The sequence below is a fragment of the Lonchura striata genome, chromosome 1A (assembly GCF_050655825.1).
Source record: "Lonchura striata isolate lonStrDom1 chromosome 1A, ASM5065582v1, whole genome shotgun sequence".
Taxonomy (NCBI): Eukaryota; Metazoa; Chordata; class Aves; order Passeriformes; family Estrildidae; genus Lonchura; species Lonchura striata.
In genome coordinates this window covers 76,546,706-76,570,070 of record NC_140741.1, presented here as the reverse complement: position 1 = coordinate 76,570,070, position 23,365 = coordinate 76,546,706, and the positions used below count along the sequence as shown (strand labels likewise).

Below are 23,365 nucleotides of genomic sequence, written 5' to 3'. Positions count from 1 at the left end.
TGGGGCTTATGGATTTCTTGAGCTGGATGTATTTTTTTTAATTGATTTTACTGATTTGTTTGATTTTTTTTTTCCATCAGCTTATGTAAGTCCTTTTTAGATGTGCCTTGTTCTTCATAGTCCAAATTTCTACTGAAATTATAAGTAAAACAACCAAGAAAAGTAAACTGTACCATTTTCCCAATAGACCTGTGTTAAAAATAATGACATTGATCTTGCCTCAAGCTCTTATTTCAAACTGATTTTCTTTCAGCTTCTTTATGGCCCAAAGCTGAAGCAGTGACTAAGAGATAAGAGATGTCATAAACTATTGTGCATGTGTGTAAAATGGACAAAGTGTGGTAAAAAGGACAAGAACAAACCTTAACTCTCCTTTTTCCCCTCTGTCAGATGAACTTCTACAGAGATATGAAGAATTTGCCTGCTGTCAGGATGAGCTGAAATCTCAGCCACAAGTGCAGCTCTCTGAACTGGAGCAGCAGGTTTGATATTTTCAAATTATTCTCATTAATTTTTCTGGTCCGTTAAGGTACTGAAGCCAAATTAAATGTCTAGAATTCCTTTTTTATCATGCATTGCTCGAGAATGGCTTTTGTTAGTTCTCTCAGTTGATGGGCAGGCATATTATGACTACAGAAGCCTGGAAAGAAGCAGAAGTCAATTTGAGTAAATTAAAAGTTGCCAATTGATTTTTTAAAAAAAAAAGTTAACCAAACAATCAAAGACTAATATGTATTTATAAATGGTAGTAAAATTTGTCTTTCTCTCCTCCATCCTGTTTAAACAGGATGAATCAACTTCACAGGAAAAAATAGTAGATCAGGAAGACCAGAATGAGAATTCATTCCTACCCACAGAAAACTTGGAAAGACAGAAGACAGAAGGTTGTATAATTACCTTACCTATTTTAATATTCTTAAGAATCATTCTAGAAGTAGTTTCTACGAAATAAGATAGAGCTGAAGTGGTAGCTTTCCCCACTACAAAACGCTGACAATCTGCAAGTGGTACTTCTGGGAGGGGTATTTTTGATAGCTTTTGCTGAAACAGTAAGGGACCCATATATATGCCACATATAAAAAAACCCAGGCAATTGCGTTGGTTTTGAGTGTCTGGTCATAGCACAGTTCTGTTGGAATTTTACTCTAAAACAGTGGATTCCCTCACATATTTACTTCAGGGTCTGGTATGATTGGCACTGTGACAGTACACTGTCTTGATTTTTGAGAAATAGATTCATTTTGCTTCCTGTCATTCAAAGATAATCACCAATAAACCAGATTCCTACAGTCCTAGAACATCATCTTTCTCTTTTTTTGTTCCAAGATCTCAGAGATACAGGTCTTTAATGAACTTCAAGACATTGTTTAGAATCATGGCATGGTTTGGGTTGGAAGGAACTCATAAAGATCATCTGGTACATCACCCCAGTGCCCTGAGCAGGGACATCCTTCACCAGGTCAGGTTGTTCAGAGCCCCATCCAACTTGACCTTGAACATGTCCAGTGGTGGGGCAGCTGACAGCTTCTCTGGGCAATCCAGAGAGAAGCAGCCCTCTTGAAAGGCTGCAATAATGCATCTCTGAAGCCTTTCTTCTCCAGGCTGAACAGCCACAAGTCTCTCAGCCTTGCTTCATGGGAGATATGTTCCAGCCCTCTGATTAAATTTTTGTGGCTTCTTCTGGACTCACTCCAGCAGATCCACATCTGTCATGTACAGGGGAGCCCCAGAACTGGACACAGTGCTCTGAGTGGGGTCTCACAAAAGCAGGGAAGAGGGGGAGAATTATCTTCTTCAACCTGCTGCCCACACCTCTTTTGGTGCAGCCCAGGGTATATTGGCTTTTTGGGCTGCAGGCACGCATTGCCAGCTCTTGTCCAATTTTTAGTTTACCAGAATCCCAGAGTCCTCTGTAGCCTGTTTTCAATCCATTCAATACTATGCTGGTACTGGGGATTGCCCCAGCCCAGGTGTAGGGCCTTGCACTTGGCCTTACTAAAAACCTTGCTGTGCACAAGGGCTGCATGGCTGCATTCCTCAAGCTTGTCCGGGACTCTCTGGGATGGCATCACATCCCCCCAGCAGAAACAGCTGCTCAGCCTGGGCCACCCGCAGGTGTGCCATGGGTGTACTCCACCCAGCTGTCTGTGGCAGCAGTCAGGACACCAAACACTGCCAGTCCCAGGATGGACTTCTGTGCGTCCTGGTTCCCACTTGGCTGGCGAGCCATTGACTGCAGTTCCTTGCACACAGCCAGTTCCTTGCCCCACCTAACAGCCCACCTCAAACCGATATCAGCAATTTAGTAGCAAGGGTGCTGGGGAGACCATATCAAAGGCCTCACAGAAATCCAGCTTTCAATCTGGTATCATGCCCCAGGCTACAATTGAGTACATCCAAAATGCACCTGCAAAACTTCAATTGGCTTTCTTAAAAAGCAGCTCCTCCCTCCCTCTAGTGAAAGGAATTCCACCTGAAAAATGTGGTGACTCAGAGCTTTATTGTCTTGTTACTTAAAGCATCTTTCCCAATGCATGTTTAGCTACATATTTACTTCAAAAGAAGCTTGTGTTGTTGTTGTAATTCTGTTTCCAGTGGGTGTGTTGAACCCTTGATTACTGTTTTTTTTGATGTTCACAAAAATGGGGTCTGTTTTTTAATGCTTCTAAGTTGGTGTTTCTGGGGAAGACACAGTTACTGGCTGCTATGCTAAAAAGCTGAGGTATCACTTAGTACATTAATTAGAATTGAGATGAATTAGAATGTATTTTTCTTGTACATCTATAACAATTTGTAATTTTATTTTTTCCAAATGAAATTTGAAACATTTTGCTACAATAGTTCTTTCTTTCCTCTCCTTTATAAAAATGTTTCTTAAAACTTGAATTTCTATTACCTGTCTTTCAGTATGTCTTGTCTGTATGACAACGATTGTTTTTTTCTAAAAGCTGCTTAAAAGAGCATGTTGGTTGTGTGGTGACCTCTAAATAAAACCAAACCCACATTATCCCATGACAGTACATATCTCCACTACATAAGTGTTATTAACAGCCATGTGTCCTTTCTCAAAAGCTTCTGGGAGAATATCCTGTTGCTATCTAAAGCAAAGTCTTAAGTTTTAAAGATTTTTTTTTTGTGTTTGAATGTTTCAGAAATACCACATTTGCAAGTTGTTCTCCAGAAGTCTCAGCAGGAAGCTGTGATGGTTGCAGAAGATGCAGAACAGGTAATGATTAAGCAGCTGAAATAAGCTAAAACTAAAATAGGTCAAGGACTGGCCTTAAAACAGCTAAGCTGTCATGGTCTTTTTAACCAATCCTCTTTGAAGGTTATTATTAACTGGATTAATGTTGAAAGACAGAAATAGCTTCCAAATACAGCTTTCACTGTGTTAGTAACAGACTGTGTTTCCCTTTGCTGTCCATGTGCATTTCTTGTGTCCTTCATCCATCCAGTCCACATTTGTGCTATTTTCTACCTGTTTTGAGTTAGTTTTTCAGCAGAACCATGGGCTAATCTGAGACAGGTCTCTGGAAATGAAATTCCAAAGGCACAGCTGTCATTATATAAGATTCCTTTCAAACCATTACCACTGCCCTGATGGGCACCTGGCTGACTGACTGGGGGAGCTGTGTGCTCCATGAAGGGGGACAGGTGGCCACTGTCCTTGTGCTGCTCCAGCGTGTCCAGCTGCCTCAAAGAGTTGGCTGTTTTTAACCTTCTGGGACTTAAAGTGGTTGTTTCATTATTAAACCAGACTTTTTAAGAGCGGCTCTCCTTTAATGGTTCCCCATAAACTGTTTCTGCCCTCCAAGTCTTTACAGTGCAGCAACTTATTGGTGGGCTGTTGATCCAAGCTGTCTGGGGAGGATTTGCGAGTGCTTTTCTTTTGTAATCTGTTTTAGGGGATGGGAAGAAACCTAAAGATAGTTATTTGGAGAAAGCACTTTGTTCCAGGTGCTTTGTCTAGTGCTTTCACTTTGGGCATGGACACAGATTGAAAGAATGGGTTCTATCTTGCTTCTTTGCCATGTTAAATGGAGAGATTGAATAGGGGACAAAACCTCCTTATTCTGAGGCTATGAATAGGATGCCATGAAATTGTGACTGGTTAAGTACACTAGAGGGCTTAGAATCACAGGAGAACTTAAACAGTTCCGAGTCATACTATCTTGCAATCAGGAGAGAAAGGGAAAAAAGGGAATATGAAGTTGTTGTTACAATTCTGAAGCCAGAATCTCTCATGCTACAACTTCAGAAAATGAAACTTAGCAAAAGTGACCTGGGAAGTCACAGAATCACAAAATAGTTGGGCATGGCAAGGACATCTGGAGGTCACCTAGTCCACCCCCCACTGCCAAGACAGAGTCCCCCTGTTATTAGCAAGGCTTCTTGTTTATTGCAGAAGCCAGCTTGAGACAGCTACAAATGCTACAAAATGTGGAAAGCAGATACTTCCAGAAATGGCCCTTTCACAAGACTCAAAGGAAAAATGATGCCTACTATTTTCTTTTAGGCAAGAACAGATGGCTTTACCAATAGAAGCAAGCAATTTACTGAGGAAAGTTGTCCACCTGGAATTCTAGACTATATTGCTGCAGAGAAACAGAAAGAGCTGTCTGTTTTGCTGCTGGAACTGAAAGAAGCCCAAGAAGAAATAACTTTTCTGAAAAGCCAGCTCAAGGGCCCTAGTGGCCAAACTTCTACAGGCAGCCAAACAGAAGGTAACCAGCTGGAAGAGAATTCACAGATACAGTGTCTGGAGAGGGAGGAGCAGAAGACTTCAGATTCACAGAGTGTTTCCTTACTGAGAGAAACAGAAATGCAGCAAATTGGATTTCTTCAGGAAAATGGAATCGGCTTCCAAGAAGAACCTCAGGGAAGCCCTGGCACATCTCAGTCTCAAGATATGATCAAGTTACAAAACCAAATTACAGAACTGCAAATAATTCTGCAGAAATCAGAAGAATCCTTTAGGAAAGAACTAGAAGAAAAATGTGCAGAAATAAATAGGCTAAACGAGTTGGCTGAGGAATACAAGAAAAAAGGAGAGGATCCTGACAGTACGTTTTGTGTTTTGACTGAAGAACAAGATCAGCTCTTGTGTCAGGCCAAAGAACTTTCTACCATAACAGAACTGAAGGAGCAAGTGAATCAACTGGCAGAAGAGCTAGCTCTTTCAGAAAAGCAGAGACTGTCAGACAGTCAAAGCAGGCTTCTAAGAGAGCAAATCCAGAGCCTTAAAAATGAATTTAAATCCAAGGATATAAAAATTGAAGCTTTGCAGAAGGACTTGGATGAAGCACAACTTCAGCTTTCTGACCAGGACATGCAACTAAAGGATCTGAGAAGTCAGGTTGAGACAAAGGAATGTGAAGTACTTGATCTAGGACAACTTTTGAGGAAGAATACAGCAGAGATGGAAGAGCTTTCCCACAAGTTAACCTTAAAGGGACGCGAGGCAGCAAGCCTGGAACAGCTTGTTGCTGAGCACACCAAGTTTATAGAGAGCCTGCAACAAGCCTTGCTGGAAAAGGATCGACAGATGGCAGAGATCAGTGTCAGCATGTCTGAGAAAATGGTCCTGCTGAATGAAGAGAAATTTTCTCTAGGAAATGAGCTGAAGAGTCTTAAGGAGCAGACTAGTCTGTTATTTAAAGCTCAGGAAGAAAAAGAACAGAACGTAGCAACAAAAGATACATGTCTGAAGTGTGGGGTATCCAAGCAGCAGAATGAGACAGAAGCAGTGAGTAAAGAAAATGAGGAATTAGTAAATCAAGTTGAACTTCTGAGAAAAGAAAATGAGCAAGTAAAGCGGAAACTGCAAGCAGTACTTGTGAACAGGAAGGAGCTTCTGAAGAAGGTAACCAGATTGGAGAATGAATTAGAGCAACTGAGTAGAGAACAAAAATCAGAAACCTCAGTGGCTCAGGCATCTACAGGGGAGGAAGATGTGAGAAGCATCATGAGCAAAGAAATGGGTCTTGAAAACCATCCCCGTGAGGACTATCTGAGTCAGCTGCTTTCTGAAAAGGAATCTGAGTTGCAGAGCATCCGGAAGGAAAAAGAAACTATTGAAGCACAACTGCAGGCAGTGATTGAGGAAATGAGGCAAAGCTTGCAAGATAAGGCAAACACTGCTTCAGTTAAAGATGAAATCATGGAGCATCAGACAATTCCTGACAAAGTAACTCAAACCAATGAAAGCCCAGAAGATGATGAAGAAAATGAGAAGAATAGTTCAGCAGGTACAAATCTGGAAGAAGAACAAAAGTCTGCTCTTAGAGAAAGGATCTCAGTTCTTGAACAAGAAAAAGAACAACTTCAAAAAAAACTTCAAGAAGCTCTCATATCTCGCAAAGACACTATAAAAAAGGCTCAAGAAAAAGACAGGCATCACAGAGAACAACTAAAACAGCAAAAAGACGATTACAACATCCTGCAAGAACAATTTGATCAGCAAAGCAAAGAGAAGGACAGCATCCAGGCTCAGCTCAGACAGCTCCAAGAGCAGAAAAGATCAGCAGAGAGTGTTTTTGGGAGTCAAACTATGTTGGATTCTTCATACGTGGAAGCAGAAGATACAACGAATAACAAGCTTTTACAGGTTGCAGATATTTCTGAGGAAGAGTGGAAAAAAAACCTTGACAAATTGCAGACAGAGAAAGAGCAATTGGAATGTAATGTCAGCCATATGCAAAAGGAGCTTGCTCACAAATCAGAATTAATCTTTGATTTGCAGCAGCACATAGCACAGTTGTTTATAGAGATAGAAGGGCTGAAGAGAACCTCTGACCAAGCTAAAGCTAAGGGAGCAAGTCTTCAGACAGAATTGGAGGAGAATCAAGGAAGAGTTTCTGGAGTGGCCAGTCTGGAAGACTTGAAAATACTTATGCATCAAAAGGATGATGAAATTGAATTTCTTAACCAGCAGTTAAAGGAGAAAAGTGACACTCTCAATAATGTGCAGGCACAGTTGCTGGAAAAAGAGGAATCAGTCCAAAGGCTGTGTAGTCAGTTAGGAGCTCAGGCTCAGGTGCATGAGGAGCAAAGCAAGCGACTACAAACGGAGATGCTTGAAATTCAGGAGAAGCAAGAAGACAATGCAGAAGCAGCTAAGCAGAAAAATCAAATGCAGAGAAAGTTGCAAGCAGCACTTATCTCTAGAAAAGAGGCACTAAGGGAGAGCAAATCTCTAAAAGAAGAGCTAGCTAATGCTAAAACTACTATTGACAATCTTTCTGTCAGGCTGACAAATATGGAAAGCCAAATATGTGGCCATGTTAAAGAAACTGATACCTTAACAGAAAAATTAGCATGCCTTGCTGAAGAGCGAGAAAAACTTACTGCAGAAATTGATAAACTACTTAGAGAAAATCAGAATCTTGATGGATGCTGTAAAAACCTTACACTTACTCTGGACAGAGTTGTTCTAGAGAAGGAGGAGCTGGAGAAGGATGTGGAATCATTGAAGAGCTTTCAAGCCACTGAGAGTTCTGAGTGGCAGGAGAAATACAAGGAGCTTCAGGGAGAATATGAAACTCTGCTGCTGTCCTATGAGAATGTGAGTAATGAGGCTGAGCGAATTCAGCGTGTGTTGGAAACTGTTAGGCAGGAAAAGCAGGAAATTTTCGTTCAGCTAAAAGGGGCTGAAGCAAAAAAACAGGAAACAGATAAGCAGCTACAGGAAGCTGGACAGGAAATTGATGAAATGAAGGAGAAAATGAGGAAATTTGCAAAATCAAAGCATCAAAAGATCCTGGAACTAGAGGAGGAGAATGAGAAGCTTAGAGCAGAGATGCATTTTACAGATGGAGAGCTACACAGGACTGGAGACAGCTTTACAAACACTAGCCTGAAAGAAGATCTGGAGTGCTCTAGGAGGGAGTGCCAGTCTCTTTCTACTCAGCTTGAGACAGTAATGGCTGAAAAGGAGTCTCTTAATCAAGAGATTGTAGACTTGAAGTGCCTTTTGCAGGTAACAGAATCTAAGCTGAAGGAAAGCAGAGAACTTGTAGACAGGTGTGTTGCCCAGCAGACAGCAGGGGAACAAACTGAGGCAGTTGCCACACCACCACCAACAGAAGAGTCTGAAAATCAAGTGGACGTCACTTTTCAACCAGAGCTCCCTGCTGCAGAGCTGGAACAAGAGGCATTTGGAAGGGATAGATCTTGTGAGGATCCTGGTCTCTACAGACAGCAAATAGCTGAGCTCACCAGGCGAATCACAGAGATGGAAGATAATAGAAGGGCTTCAGAGCAACAGCTGGGTGACATCAGCAGGTGTGTTGAGACTTTAGATAGTGAGAAAAGGGCTTTAGAGCACCAAATGGGAGAGAAAGTCCTTGAAGTGAATGATCTGCAGGCTACAGTAGCAAAGATGGAGCAAATGGTCCAAGAAGCCAGAGATGACCTGGTCAGAATGACAGCACTGAAGGATGCTCTAGAGGCTGAAAAGGATGACTTGGAAGAAAGGCTCATGAATCAGCTGGCAGAACTTAATGGAAGTATTGGAAACTATCAGCAAGATGCAGCAGACTTCCAAATCAAAAATGATCAACTGAAACATGAACTTCAGAGTTTGCAGAGAATGATGCACAAACTGGAGGAGGAGAAAAGTCAGATGGCAAAGGAGAAAAGTGAAGCAAGTTCAGAAAAGCAAAAGGAATTTGTAGAAAAGCTAAAATACAATTGGAGAGGAGAAAGCAGCACACACATAAAGGAGCTTCAAGAACTGCTGAAACAGAAACAGCAGGAGATTAAGCAGCTGCAGAAGGACTGTATCAAAAGCCAGGAAAAGAACAGTAGTTTAGAAAGAACAGTTAAAGCTCTGGAATTTCTGCAGAGTGAGACTCAGAAAGAGGTGGAAGCAGCCAAAGAAATTTCAGCTAAAGCAGTTGAAGACACCAAGAAAGCCCAGGCAGAGCTTGCTCACTGCAGAGTAGTGTTGGATGACACTCAGAGTGAGGCAGCAAGGGTTCTAGCTGAGAGTATCAAGGTGAAAGAAGAGTTGCAAGCACACAAAGAGAAAATTAAAATTCAAATGAAGAAAAAGGACGAGGACTTTGAGAGAAGACTGGAACAGGAAGAAGACAAGCACTCAAAGGAGATCAAAAACATGGAAGAAAAGCTGGCAACATTGCAGAGGGAGAAAGACCATATGGAGACAATAGTTGGTGATCTGCAAGACTCCTTGAAGACAAAGGATCAAGAAGCCAAGCAACTGGAAGGCAATCTAAACAAAGCACTAGCCCAGCTTGCAGCCTTCACCAGGAGCATGTCTTCCCTTCAGGATGATAGGGATAGAGTGATAGATGAATCAAAAACATGGGAGAAGAAATTCACTGAAACTATTCAAAAGAAGGAAGAAGAAATACGTTTGAAAGAGGAAGCTTGTATTGTGCTACAGGACCAGGTGAAACACATGACCATGCGTGTGGAAGAACTCCAGACTCATATAGCCAGGTAAAAAAGCTGTGTCAGGGGAGGTTTATCAGGAAAAGGTTACTTTGTTACCTGCACAAGGACATGGGGTGATCACTCTAGAACAGACCTTCTTCACATCCTTAGAATACTGTGTTAAATCTGTTCTCTGTGAGAAGCACTCACCATCTGATTACTCTCCAGAGTATATCAAATTTCAGATTAATTAAAGAGTTTCTTTTGCACTGAGAAGTCAAGAGAGCATTGGGATACGTAATTCTAGTTTAGTCCCAAAATAAATTTTAAGGGGAAGATGGAGCTATGGAAACCTATCAAAATGTGTATACATCTGTGTATTTCCAAAATTTAAAACCAAACCATTCTTATACGAGTGAAGTTGTTTTATATATATATACTGTATCTTTGTATGATGAAGTATTAAATGGATATCAGAGGTATCAGAACAGCAATTTCATTGTGGGATGGCATGGGGATGTTTTTATTGCTAGCTACAATGGATGAGAGAAGTAATGTAACAACAGAAAGGTGATAACATTCAATGTTTAAGTGAACACTTTTTTTAGTATTGACATGAACAACTTTAAAAGAATATATTCCCTGCCACCACCTCTTTAAGGCAGTAGTACAGTCATAACTTTAAAAGATATCTTGAATTTTAAATTGAGAGATGTTTCCAGCTTGCTTTCTGTAAGTAAAACAAATCCTGTGGCTTTTCTAAATTAGAATAAGAACAGAGTTGGTGTGGGTTTAGATACTGAGATACTTTATGGATTTTTGACCAACTTAATCTTTTCTCTTTTCAGGCTGGAATGCAACAAGAAAAACTGGAAGGCTGACTGCAGGAAGGAGATTCAGCATCATCAAAAGACATGTGAAATGTTGCAGGAGGAAAAAAAAGAGCTTTTGACTCAGCTTGAGGGGTCTCAGGAACTGTACAGCAAGTCTCAGAGTGAACAGCAGGAACTGGAGTCAGAAATCAGCAGCCTAAGAAACCAGCTTGCTGACTTACAGAATTCCTTCACCAAATGTGAGCTGGCCAGGGAAGAGCTGGGGACTGTGGTCAAGCAACAAGAGATGAGTATCCAGAATTTTAAACTCAGCTGTGAGCAGCTTGAAGCTGACCTGCAAGCTTCGAAGGACTTAACAAATAAGCTGCATGAAGAAACCAGTGCCAAAGATCAAAAGATCATGAGTTTGCTGTCTGCCAAAGAAGAAGCAGTGATGGCTGCTCTAGCTGAATTACAGCAGCAACATTCTGAAGAGATTAAAGAGTTGGAGTGTAGGCTAAGTAAGGAGGAAGATGATAAAAAAGCCTTGGAAAATGAGAAGAACAAGTTTCTTGACAAACTCGATCATCTCACTGAAAAGATGAAGATAAGCAGAGAAGAAAGTAAGCAGCAGAAGGCACAGCTGGACTCCTTCACCAAATCCATGTCATCTCTGCAGGACGACCGAGACCGCATTCTGAGGGACTACAAGCAGCTTGAGGAACGCCATCTTGTTATAATCCTGGAAAAAGACGAGGTAATTCAAGAGGCTGCTGCTGAAAACAACAAGCTCAAGGAAGAAATGAGAAGTTTCCATAGCCAGATGGATGACCTCAATTCTGAGAATGCCAAGCTGAATGCAGAGTTGGTGCGGTACAGAGAGGACCTTAATCAAGTGATTTCAATAAAAGACTCCCAACAGAAGCAACTTCTCGAAATACAGCTTCAGCGGATCCAAACTCTGGAAAATGAGAAGGCAATCATAGAAAAACAGCTGAAAGAGTCTGAGCATACTCAGGATGATCTCAGGAAGTGCATGGAAGCCTTAAGAGAGGATAAAGTCAGTATGTCTCAAGAGATTGAAACTCTTATGTCCTCTCTGTCACAGGTGCAGAGTGAAATGGCAGCATTACATGAGGGGAGTCCCATTGTGGAGTGTCAAGCAGAACTGAAGGCTCGAGAGAAAGAGGTACAACAACTGAGTCACGAGCTTTCCCTCTCCCAGAAAAGATTAAGAGAACTTGAGGGGGAGCTAGAAGGTGTTCAGAGGGATGCAGCCAAGAGAGTGGGAGAGGCTGAGGACAGGCTTCGGAAGGAATTGAAGCACCTGCATCATGATGCAGGGATAATGAGGAATGAAACCGAGACAGCTGAGGAGAGAGTAGCAGAGTTGGCACGGGACTTGATGGAAATGGAACAGAAATTGCTTGAAGTCACAGATGAAAACAAAGATCTCAGAGCTCAAATTCAGTCTTTTGGGAGGTCCATGAGCTCTCTTCAGGATAGCCGAGACCAGGCCAATGAAGAGCTTCATATTTTGAAACAGAAATATTCTGCAGACTTGGAGGAACAAAAGAGTCTAGTGCAGAATCTTCAGACACAGATGGCTCAGCTACAAGAGGAACAATGTTCCACTGTCAGGGACCGAGATATGGTGAGGTCTGAGCTGACAGAACTGCAGAAGGCTATTGATGAAAGAGGTCTTTTGGCCCAGATTGAGAAACTTAATCAGCAACTCAGAGCTAAAGATGATGAGCTTCTCCACTTGTCTTTGGAATTGGAAGGCTCTTCCAACCAAGTCAAATCTTTCTCCAAGGCTATGGCAAGCCTACAGAATGACCGAGACCGTCTGCTGAATGAATTGGACAAAACGCATAAGATTGAAGAAGTGAAACAGCGAGCGGAAGGGAGCATTTCCACCACTGCTTCGGAAGTGCAGAGTCTGAAGAAGGCACTGGCCTCCTTGCAGAGTGACAGAGACAGAGTAGTAAGTCCATGTTCTCTCTTCCTGCTCTTACTTTAAGCACTGCAGGAGGTTTGGATCTTCAAGTCTTAAAATTCAGCATGCTTAGGTATGGTAATTGCAATGTGATGCATAGATCAGGATGCATCTTCATGGAATCACATGAAGATAGTGTTGATTCAAAGGGAATAGTTGAGATTCAAAGGGTCTTCTGGAGATCTGCTAGTCCAGCCCCCCTGCACAAACAAGGATTCTGGAATAGGTTGCTCTGTACAATGCCCTGTTGGATTTTGAATTAGTAAATATTCCACAGCTTCTCTGGCCAACCTGATTTTTCATGTATCTGGAAACGGTTTCCAGAATTAGTTTCTCCCTCGCTTTCCCAGGGATGGAGATGAGGCTGACCAGACTGCAGGTTCACAATTCTTCTTTCTTGCCCTTCTTGTAGGTAGGGATGATATTTGCTTTCTTCCAGTCTTCAGGAACCTCTTGGGTCACCATGACCTTTCAAAGGTAATGGAGTTGCCTCCCAGCGACCTTAGCATTTGTGGGCATGCTCCATCAGACCCCATTGATTCAGTATGGGCCATCTGTATTATTTTCTCTGGCATGGAGGCTGTGATTCCGTTGTTAACTTCCCAGGGTGGTTTCTCTGTTAGCTTGGTTTAAAATATGAAATCATTGAAATAAGGTCCCTGTTAACCTGCATAGTTCCCATCTGTGTCAGCTCATTTGATTTGCCTTAGATTTCTAAAAGAGACTAGAACGAAGGCTTGAGTTTCCTCTTCCTCTTGGCAGCTGACTTTCAAGGCTCATACAAGACCTTGCAGATTCCTTTTGACATCCTTGCCTGCAAACTGGATGTGTCTGTGTTTGTATAGTCTCCCACAGTGCAGCCCAGCAAGTTCCAGAGTTCTTGTTGCTGGTCAGAAGACAGACTTTGACAGTCAGGTCCCACTGCCACTCATTGAGCACTCTCCTGTCTCCAGAGTCAGTCATGTGACCTTTTCTCCCTCCACATAAGAAATGCTCTTAAACAGTTCTAAGTAATAAACCTGATGTTTGTTCAGCTGTCACACAATGATGTTTCTCTTTAATTCCAGGTAAGAGAGCTGGAGAATCTGCAGCAACAATACATCCTGGTCGGGGTGGAAGCTGCTGAGAATTCTTGCTTAAAGGCACAGCTGCAGCAATGGGAGCAAGAGGCAGACAAACAGCTTCGTCTACAAGAACAGCTGAGGCAGGAAGGAGTTGTGTACCAGCAGGAGCTCCAGCAGCTCAGGTGAGCTGTCTGCTCCCTGCCTCGGCGAGGTTGCAAATGTGTTTGTTTCTCTCAAAGAGCAGTTGTGGGCAGAGGCGGAGGGAATGCTGAGAGCCTCAGCCTGGACTGTGCCAAGTGACACTGAGCACTCTGCCCTGGCCAGGAGAGGACATGTATTTCCCTTGTCCAGTTTCTGCCTCAGAATTACAGCCCAGCATCTTGCAGGTCAATGCCTGTGTGAAATAGATCAATGACGTTTTTGTTTTTATTTCCTTCATCCAGTGGTGGTCAGTATCATCTGTTGGAGAGGAAACTGAGGCTGTTTCTTGTATTGGAACTTATGTATATGATCACAGTACTCTCCATTTCAGGTTGCTGCTGAACACCCTTTATTATCCCACTGATATCATAGTTTAGAGCATACTACTTTTGTATGGATTAGTCTTATTTCACTTGCTCTGTGTCTTCTAGTTTGGTTTTTTTTTAACTCTGTAATTCAAGTCTAGTAAAATTGTCTTATCCAACTGGACTAAAACTAGTCAGACAAATATGCTCTGTTCTGTAAACAAGCAGAAATGCTTTCAGATATTTCAGAGATCCATTTAAGAATGCCTGAGGCTTGAATGAAAAGGGTAGGATTTTCTTTGTGGAAAGGTCTATGGCTTATCTTTGTCCAGAGTGATATAAAAACCTGTAGTTCTCTCCCTCTCCCTACTCCCAATCTGACCCTCAAATTAACACTTCAGATCTTGTAAAGTTTGAAGCATCTTACAAATTTTATTTATCCTGACAAAAGAACAGGAGGTTTATTTCCTGTGCAGCTTTTACACTATACATGAAGTGATGGCCTCGGGTTGGTGCGGTGTGGTCAGTACTGTGGGTCTGGTGCACATATGACCTGCAGAGAAATTATTATGGGGAAAAGTGGCATTGCCAGTGATTTCTTTGACAAAACTCTCTACAGTGAGATCAAAACAATGTCCAGGCACACAAAGTATGAAAAAGTCACCCTAGGACAGCATGGAACAATCCAAAGGGTTCAACCAAATACAGAAAACTTCCTTAAACCGCTTTTAAGGTTCCTGTACTTAAGTGGTTTTTTTTGTTTGTTTGTTTTGGCTTGGTTATAAAACTTTGTGTCTAGCATGAAGTGATGATTGAACCACCCTTGGTTCATTCTTAGCTGGGCACCTGGTCATCATAAGTGATACTGATAACTTCCCTTGTTTATGCTGGGCAGACAGGAGAAGACCACCTGGGAAAAGCAGAGCAGCAGCATGAAGGAGCAGTACCTGATGGCCATTGCAGAGAAGGACAAGCAGCTGAGTCATTTACAAAGGATCACACAGGAAATGAGGCTGCCCTTCAGCAAGTTTCAAACCGTAGAGGAACAGCACCAAAGCAAGGTGGGTGGAAAGATACAGATTCTTTACTGGAAATGTGAAGCTTGAAACTCGGCCATAAGAGCATGTGTTACCTGTATCCAGCTCCTGCAGACAGTAGCATGGGATGTGGTTGTGAGGCCTCCAACAATAATACCAACAGTCTAACTTGCATCACTGCAAGTTGTAGAAATTATGGCATACCCTTAAGTGCTCTTCATTAAGTCCTGGTTTCCAGTGTTTCAAGAGAGAGACGGTAAAAGAGACAGGGCTTCCGAGGCACCTTGGGTCCTTTGTAGTGGCATGAAACTTCTCAGGTGTGTATTCTGGCTGGTTTGGAATTGCCCTCTTGCACTGTCTTTGAATCTAAGATTTTCTGCCTTAGTTCTCATTTTAATTTCAGATCTTAATTTTTAAGTTTTCTATTGAATTTTTCTTGCTGTTTTTACTGTAACAGGTATCTGCAATCCTGGTTCAAGCCCAGATATGCTGAGGCTTGAATACTGCACTTTCTCTCTTACTCCCCCTGTATACCGTCCTAAAAGTGGAGTGGAATGTGTTTGGTATTTTGCTTGTCTAGGGAAGGCTGCATGCACAGTGCAGTGCATCAGAGCCAAGACAGAATTGTCCCAGCCGTGTCTGCAGTGTCCCAGTGGTTTATGTCAGTGGATGGGGTAGCAAATCTCCATTATCCCCTTGATACACCCATGCATACATGCAAAGAAAAAGCTTGAACAATGTTCATGTGATGCTTTCCAGGGGGATTCTTCAGAGCTGGCCCTCTGGTCTTTGTTGATTAGAGCAGTGTGGACATTGCTTTAAGTTTTTGTTTGTTTTTTCTTATTCATGTGCCTTTTTTGTTTTTCTTCCTGTGTTGCAAACAGCTCTAAGACAACTTTTGAGTAGGACCCATCATATGTGCAAGTCTGGTGATCTTTCCTGACTGTTTGTATTTTCAGATGGCTTTTAGGATATTTCTGTTTATTCCCCATTTTCTCTTTTCTCTGAGCAGATCAAGTTCCAGGTCTAGGAATAATGTTAAATTTGACCATGGAATACTGAAAACAGAGGAGAAACACAAGAGTGAGTTGTCACACATGCAGTATATTTTTCATTGTTCTTTCCTTGGCAGCTTTCTCCAGAAGTCCTGAAAGATGACTTTTCAAGCCTAGAAGCAGAGATGAAACACCTCCAGGCCCAGCTAAATGACAGTCTGAAAGAACTGCACCAGAAGGAGCTCAGAATTCAGCAGTTAAACAGCAAGGTACTGATACATGTCTTATATTTGCTTGCAGTCAGGGACAAGGAATGTGGGGAGGGTTTGGCTGGAATAGGGCTTAGGAAACAGGGGTTAATCTGTCCTTGCAGGTGTTGAATGAAGTAACACAAAATCAGAAGTACATCTCTCAGAAAAGCAGTGTTAGAACCACAGTGATGGATTTGCCACTGCTGAATGTGGCTGGCACAGCAGCAGAGCCCATCTTCCATATCCCACACTGCTCTCCCTCAGCAGCTGTGAGAGCCAGAGCAGTGCAGAGAGAACCCATGAGTGGGACAGCTGTTCTGTATGGACCAGAAGGATATCCAGGCCCCAGGCAGATCCCATCCAGCAGGCTCAGTGACAGGGTCTGAACCAGCACCTTTTCTGCCACTGCCATTTAGTGCCCTTTCTCCCAGGTGACCAGAGGGAGAAAGGAGGAGGGAAGAAGGCAGGGGAGGAAAAAAGGTGACAGAAGAGGAGAGGAGAGGAGAGGAGAGGAGAGGAGAGGAGAGGAGAGGAGAGGAGAGGAGAGGAGAGGAGAGGAGAGGAGAGGAGAGGAGAGGAGAGGAGAGGAGAGGAGAGGAGAGGAGAGGAGAGGAGAGGAGAGGAGAGGAGAGGAGAGGAGAGGAGAGGAGAGGAGAGGAGAGGAGAGGAGAGGAGAGGAGAGGAGAGGAGAGGAGAGGAGAGGAGAGGAGAGGAGAGGAGAGGAGAGGAGAGGAGAGGAGAGGAGAGGAGAGGAGGGGAGGGGAGGGGAGGGGAGGGGAGGGGAGGGGAGGGGAGGGGAGGGGATGAGACAGATGGAGGGGACAGTAGGGGAAAGAAGCTGGATGGGGGAGATGAAGGCCAGACAAAGGGACCAGAAAGCAAGACCATATGAATAGAGTTGTTTACAGGTTCCATGTCTAGCACTTTCTAGCCTCCTGCTTTCTGGACTGCTGAAGGAAGTCCCTCCTTGGGAAGGCAAGCTTGTCATCTTCACTTCAGCTTGAAACACTTCCTGCATTTCAGTGCAGAACCACAATCAGTCAATTCACACACTGAAATGGATGACCCAGAATTATCAATCTTCAGAAAGAGAGCTGTGTTCAAGGACAAAGTGAGAATATAAAATAATAATTTACTGATGATATTTCTGAAAGGTTAGGTCAATATCAGCACTTTAGAAATCTTGTTTTGGACATGTAGTATTCTGTACATCTCTTTGATGTTTCGAGACTCCTGTTGCAGAAACCTTTGCCACAAGCTGCTCTTGGAGATTGTTACTGGTCTTTTGATATTAGCGATGGGTAATGTGGCAGTTATGTGTTCTCAAGAGAATTCTTACCTTCAGCAAGACAGAGAACAATTTTGCTTTCACAAAATCAATTTCTTTGCTTGCTGGTTGTGTTCTCTGCTCAGCTATCACAGGTCTATGAAGAGAAAAATGCCCTCTCCCTCCAGCTCCGAGGGAGCAGTCGGAGCACCTGTGAGAGCCATCAGCACTACAGTGAGGTCCTGAGCCGCTGCCTCGTGCTCGAGAGGCAGCTCCAGGAGCTGCAGGCTGCAGACAAGAGCATGGTAAGGGGGGAAAAGCTCACTTCAAGTGGCTCTGTAAACTGTCCAGCATTGTAGTGGATGTATGTCCTCTCCATTCAGTGCAGTTTGCAGTACATTCCTGTGTTCTTTCAGGAGCTGTTTGCAACAGATGCTGCTCCAGGAGCACCCCAAGAAAAGAATGAGGCGCAGAGAGGCACTTACACACCTGAACTGCAGGAGCTGCAGCTGAGGTAGAGAAAGTCTGAGAAAACAGGGGTTGGGATGTTGGTCCTGATGGAGGCCTTGAGGCTAGTGATGAGCCTGATGCTTTTACTCTGCCATCAGTGTGTTGGGAAAACTCAGTCCCACATTAGGATCTTGTGGACTTGGAGGAACTGTCGTATGCACTTATTAGCTGTCAGTAGTTATCTCTTTGGATTAGAGCTTCAAAAAAAACCACAAGGATAACATACAGCGGCAATGCCAGCCAAACCAGCATCTTAGATCTGGTAGGCTGCATCCTCAGTAGCTGCTGAAGTACATCAATGGTCCTGGTCTCAAGGTTGTAGCCTGAGAGTGTGTCTGGAATTGAGATGTAGCACAGGATTCCTTGTAACCTTCTGAAACCAAGATTCCTCAAACCCTTTCAAAATAATTTTCAGAAGGTGGAGCCATGGTGACAGAGGCAAGGAACTCCTTCCTGATGTGAGACAAGCTTCAAGAGATTTATCTTCTCTCATGTTTTCCAAATAGTTTATATATAGTAAAGATGATTAAGTCTCCTGTGTGAGCTGGGAGGTAATTTGAGTCTGTTCACACACTGCATTAGTGAATAGAATAGAAACACAGTGGTCCATGATGGGCTTTTATTAGCATATGCTTTGTTATTTTCTGACAGGTTGTCTGAAACAGAACATTTACATAGCAGCACAAAGCAGGATATGAAGTATTTGGAGGAGCAGCTGGAGGAAGAACAGGACCGTCGTCTTGCTGCAGAGGAGGCGCTTTTTGCAGCACAGGATCAGATCAGGAGGTGAGGCAGCTTGAGCAAACACACACTCACCACAGAAGTGTGTTGGTTCTAGCTCTGTTTTTCATATGCACTTCATCACATCCTTCTGGCAAGTGGCACTGGGCACAGAGACAACTACCATGTCTGTCACAGAATCACAGAAAGGTTGAGGTTGAGGGGCCTCCAAAGACCATCTGGCCCAGCCCCCTGTTCAGCCTAGACCCAGAGGTAGACTTCACAACCTCCCTGGGCAACTGTTCCTTCAATTGTAGGCAGATAGGATGAGATAAATGATTAGACATTAAGACAAGCTCTGTCTAGAAATTAGATACCAACTTTCTTGATTAGTTAAATTAACTACTGGAAAATATAATTTGGAGACTGAGAATTGGGTGCAGGTTGAAGAGGAGTTCTCATGCTTCCAGGGGATTTGTCTGCTCAGTAAGCACCTGTCTGTCATACCTGAAGCATGCCTGAAGTTTTGACTTGTTACTAATTTTTAATGTATTGCCAATTAACATCAAGTTTTCATTAATTTGGTTATTGAGAAACAATGAAACACTTAGGAGAAAGGACTTTCGTCCACCTTTCCCAGGCTTAGCTTCAGCTTAGCTCCCCTGTCCTGCCCTGTGCCCTGAGAGTCAGCAGAGCAAAAGCAGCTGATCTGGACTAATGTTGGGATTAGGGTGCAGTGAACAGCAGGTTCAAAATGCTTGATTCTCCTCACTGGCTATGGAGGGGGCCTTAGGACATGACCTGATTGTAGGCACATGTGCTGTGCATTTCCTGGTAGTTCAAATAACTGGAGTTACGGATTAGTGGAGTCCTTTACGTGAAAACAATGCCTTTCTTCTGACACACTTGCTGATTTAGCCAAAAAATAATGGTCTGTATAGAAGAATTCTGGATGAGGTTCCCTGGTAATAGCTACAAGGTTTGGACAACTGTAGCTCCTTCTGGCATTAACGTCTATAAAAGCTTCCTGCGGCTGATCTCACTAATGAACCATAGCCCCAGGATGTGACTGTTGCCTCTGTCACTAGAAAATAGGAAGAACCAGCACTATTGTAGCCAGAGATGGCTTGCAAAATAATTTCATAGAATTTAAAGCATACAGGTGTATCATCTGCCCTGGCTTCTTCCAAGTCACACTATAAAATTTCACTTGAAAGGGAGAAGGACTCCTGCTAGCTAGGCCACCCCATTCTTTTGCTCAATGTGAGCTCAGGAGGCATAGCACCTGTTCAAATGGAACCAGGACTTGCTTGCAGGGATTGATTCCTTTTTTGAGAAATACCTTCTTTCCTAAGCTTGATTACAGTGGTGATTTGGGACATCATAATAAAAAACTGAATTTAATTTCATATTTGTTGTGGCAGGTTGCAGTCAAGTGAGTGGTCCTCTTCCATAAGTGCCAGCATTGATATGATTCCAGGTCATGAGCAGTCCTTACTGATCAACTCCATGGATTCCATGGATTCCAGCAGAGTAAGAATTTAACATTCACAATTATGTGAGCCCCAGCTGATTCAAGAAACTGTGAACCTACAGCACTTAAGTTCCTCTGCAGAGACACATAAATGAGTTTGGGACTGTAGTTTTTCTGCTCTCACCATGCTGGAAACAAAATTGGGTGAGGCTGGTTCATGTACAGCCTGCAGAGAGCAGGGGAAGGGGAACATTTCATGAGGATTGCCCTAGTGTTAGTATCTGACAGCAGAGCAAGTTGGGGAAAGTTTATGCTCATTAGCTTAAACAAACTTACCTCCTTGGTCTGGAGAGCTCTGGATGAAGGCAGCTGGGGCCACAGCCATTCCTTCTAGTGACTGCTTTCTCTTTACTCTTCCAGACCCAGAGTACTCCTGGACTGCGACGCCTGTTACACTCTCTCTTCCGCTCCCGGACCCACTTGCCTCTGCTAGTGGCCATGTATCTGCTTGCTCTCCATGTCCTGCTCTTCCTGTGCTTCACAGGCCACCTGTGAGCAGGAGTGACAGCTTTTCCTCCAGCCTCAGTCCTGTGCATGCTGAGGGCCTGCACACCCTCACAGAAGGGCAGCACTTGCCCCAGCTGCAGCCTTTCCCAAACCGGCGCTGAAGCAGCAGCTGCACCCAGCACCTGCTGTCAGTTGCTGGTGCCGGGGAGCTGCTCCCAGGAGATCTGCCCTTCCCTCAGTGTTTCTACATGAGTGGTTCGTTTTCTGAGCCACAGTTGTGCTGCAAGCCTCAAGGACAGCATCTGTTCCTGTACCTGGAAGCAGTACCACTCAATTTAGATAGAATAGTGCTGCAGTAGGAATAAGAAAAATACTCGAGCTGCTGCAGTACTTCAGCACTTCTAAAACTGCACAATCTTCCCCCTCTTAGTCTGAATCCATGAGTGGGGTTGGGAGAACTAGCTGGATGTGAAAGAATTGTCTTCCCTTTCTTCCTTCCACCCCTTAGATTTGCTCCATGGTTCAGGGCTGTCTGAAATGCATATCCTAAGGAAGTTATGGGCACTTTAAGGAATGTGAATTTTAAAACCATATTTCCTGCTCAGTTGCATGTCCTGTTGAAGAAGGGCCAAAATTAGTATATCTAGCCCTGGTGAGCATTCCATTTAAAATCATTACTATGTCTGCCCTGACAAGCCTGTAAAATAATGCCAGTAATTTAGTTATTTAAAAGGAATAGGAAATATGAAACCTTTCAACTTGTAAGTTAAAAATCCTCCTATTTATAGCATTTGTGCGCCTCTTATGATGGAAGGTGCTGCCTTACCTCTAGTAGAGCAGCCCTGTTCCTGCCTCCTCATCCACTAAATACTCATCATGAGACGTACAGGCTGTGTTGAAGGGGTCCATAATGTGCTGTGTGGGCCCAAAGCAAAGGCAGAAACTCCAGAAATAAACTCTCTCCCTGGTGCTGAGGAAGGAGCCAGAGTTCTAAAACCTTCTGATTTTAGATCCCTCTGGTGTAGAAAGCTGGTGCTGGTGTTTGAGCATGTTTGGACCCAAATCAAATGATGGAAATGAACTGAATCTTTTTTGATATATGGAAATATGGATATATTTCCATATGTTTTCTAAAAACCCCCTGAATTTGAGACTGTCCTCTTCCAAAAGGAGAATGTTGAATGCAAAGGAAGTTCAGTCCTGTTCATTGTCAGATCCTGAGTGGTCGTTTCATTCAGAGTATTGGCCAGGAGAATCCTATCTGCCTCTTAGTAGAGCATTAACAATCACATTTTTCCCATGGGGAAGAGGTAGTTCTTTTGATATTGCTGGTAAACTAAGCTGCTGTAGCCAGTGCAGAAAGCCTGCTTGAGGGTAGATTGATTTCACTGGTAGCTAAACCAGCTGGATCTCTGGCAGGTCCAGAGCACTGGCACTAGATAGCCTCTTGTAGACTGTCCATGATTATCAGTGTGAACTTCCTTTAACTATGTCAAATTCAGTGACCAAATAGTTTGTCTATAGCTTCCTGGGGTATGAGCTCCTGTATGTATAATAAAGTTTATTTTTCAGATGGAGTTTGTGTAACATTGCCACGTATCTGTGCGAGTGGAGAGTGCAGTTCTGCTGTATTAGCACACCTTGTGTGGGACACGGTGGGACTGCAGGTCTCCTTTGTGTACACTGCCTTGTGGGATGGTTGCAGAAGCTGTTTCTTTATACAGTGTGAATGCCTAGGTGATGACCTTTTTTCCCTATCTCACCTCTTGCTCAGCCTTTTTCAGCTGACAGGATAAGGAAATAGCACTTGAATAGGCAATGTCTCATGTCAGGGGTGCAATGTGAAAGCAATTCCAGTAAAACAATACCTACTTGAGTTTGTTTTTCCACATTTGCCTGAACACTGCACCTTGTTAGAGTGTGTAACACCAGGACAGATACAGAAGTTGGCAACAGTGAGCTAGAACGTGCTGGTCATTCAGATGGGACAGGTCAACTGTCCCAGCTTTCTGTAGCCAAAACCAGGTACCCTTTTTCATAGTCACTACTACAGTCCCCCACCACCGTTGGAACAAAAGCCAGCATTGGGGTGTTGTAAGGCTGTAGATAATAACAGAAGCAAAGGTTATAAGCAAAGTATATTTCCTTAAAGCACGTGCATTTTTTTTTCCTGAACTGAAGAAAGGTATGATTCTGATGCCTCAGATACATTTAAATGTTTTATACCTACAGATGGAACAGGTATAGCGTAGATTAAATATGGGAATAAAACCTCAAAAGGATCTCCTGGTCTGCTAAGCATACTCTGACTGAACAGCTTTGTGGTTTGACCTGATGAAAGATGGGGCCTTTCAGCTGATGGTTCCTGTCTCAAACATTTCAACATTTTGTTTCTTCTCCAATGAAGCTGTCCTGCCTTGATTTTTGATTTATCTTCAATAAAGGCTGAGAAGGAAAGTCAGCCAACAAAGCTGTGCACCGTCATCCTCGGACACTCACACCAACTCAGCACCACCACTGAGGCTGGGACAGGTCTGGTTATGTGCCGGGAGGAAGGTAACATCAGGCCTAGGGAGGAGAGGATACAAGTTACTGCATGGAGCTCTAAGGGGAACCCTCCTGATGCTCTCAGCTCCCTTTACAGGACAGGTGTGAGGATCTGGGAATGGCAGACAAAGCTCATGATGAGGTGCAAGGGACCTGTGCAGGTGCCCTCACCGAGGGCAGGTCAACCCACCCCTGATAATGAGAGCTGTGTTAAGGCCAGTGCTGAGGAGAAACAACAGAGGGTGCAATCACAGGTAAGTTGCTCCTGAGCACACTG

The 23,365-nt window shown here is 43.4% G+C and overlaps 1 protein-coding gene across 4 annotated transcripts in view; it reads left to right on the top strand.

Moving 5' to 3' along the window:
* Nucleotides 1-22,118, top strand: part of GOLGB1 (golgin B1) — a 36,645-nt gene extending 14,527 nt beyond the window's left edge. For 3 of the 4 annotated variants that reach the window (XM_021546973.4, XM_021546974.4, XM_021546975.4), the window contains 13 exons: nt 391-482; nt 788-884; nt 3,153-3,226; nt 4,517-9,465; nt 10,248-12,198; nt 13,278-13,456; nt 14,676-14,841; nt 15,950-16,081; nt 17,477-17,635; nt 17,747-17,844; nt 18,492-18,626; nt 19,985-20,093; nt 20,455-22,118. In XM_021546973.4, the coding sequence (XP_021402648.3) occupies nt 391-482; nt 788-884; nt 3,153-3,226; nt 4,517-9,465; nt 10,248-12,198; nt 13,278-13,456; nt 14,676-14,841; nt 15,950-16,081; nt 17,477-17,635; nt 17,747-17,844; nt 18,492-18,626; nt 19,985-20,093; nt 20,455-20,589 (8,276 nt within the window). In that variant the 3' untranslated portion in view covers nt 20,590-22,118. Of the gene's footprint in view, nt 1-390; nt 483-787; nt 885-3,152; nt 3,227-4,516; nt 9,466-10,247; nt 12,199-13,277; nt 13,457-14,675; nt 14,842-15,949; nt 16,082-17,476; nt 17,636-17,746; nt 17,845-18,491; nt 18,627-19,984; nt 20,094-20,454 lie in introns of those variants that run through there. The other variant, XM_085569633.1, reaches the window with a different exon arrangement.
* The last annotated feature ends 1,247 nt before the right edge of the window (nt 22,119-23,365 follow it).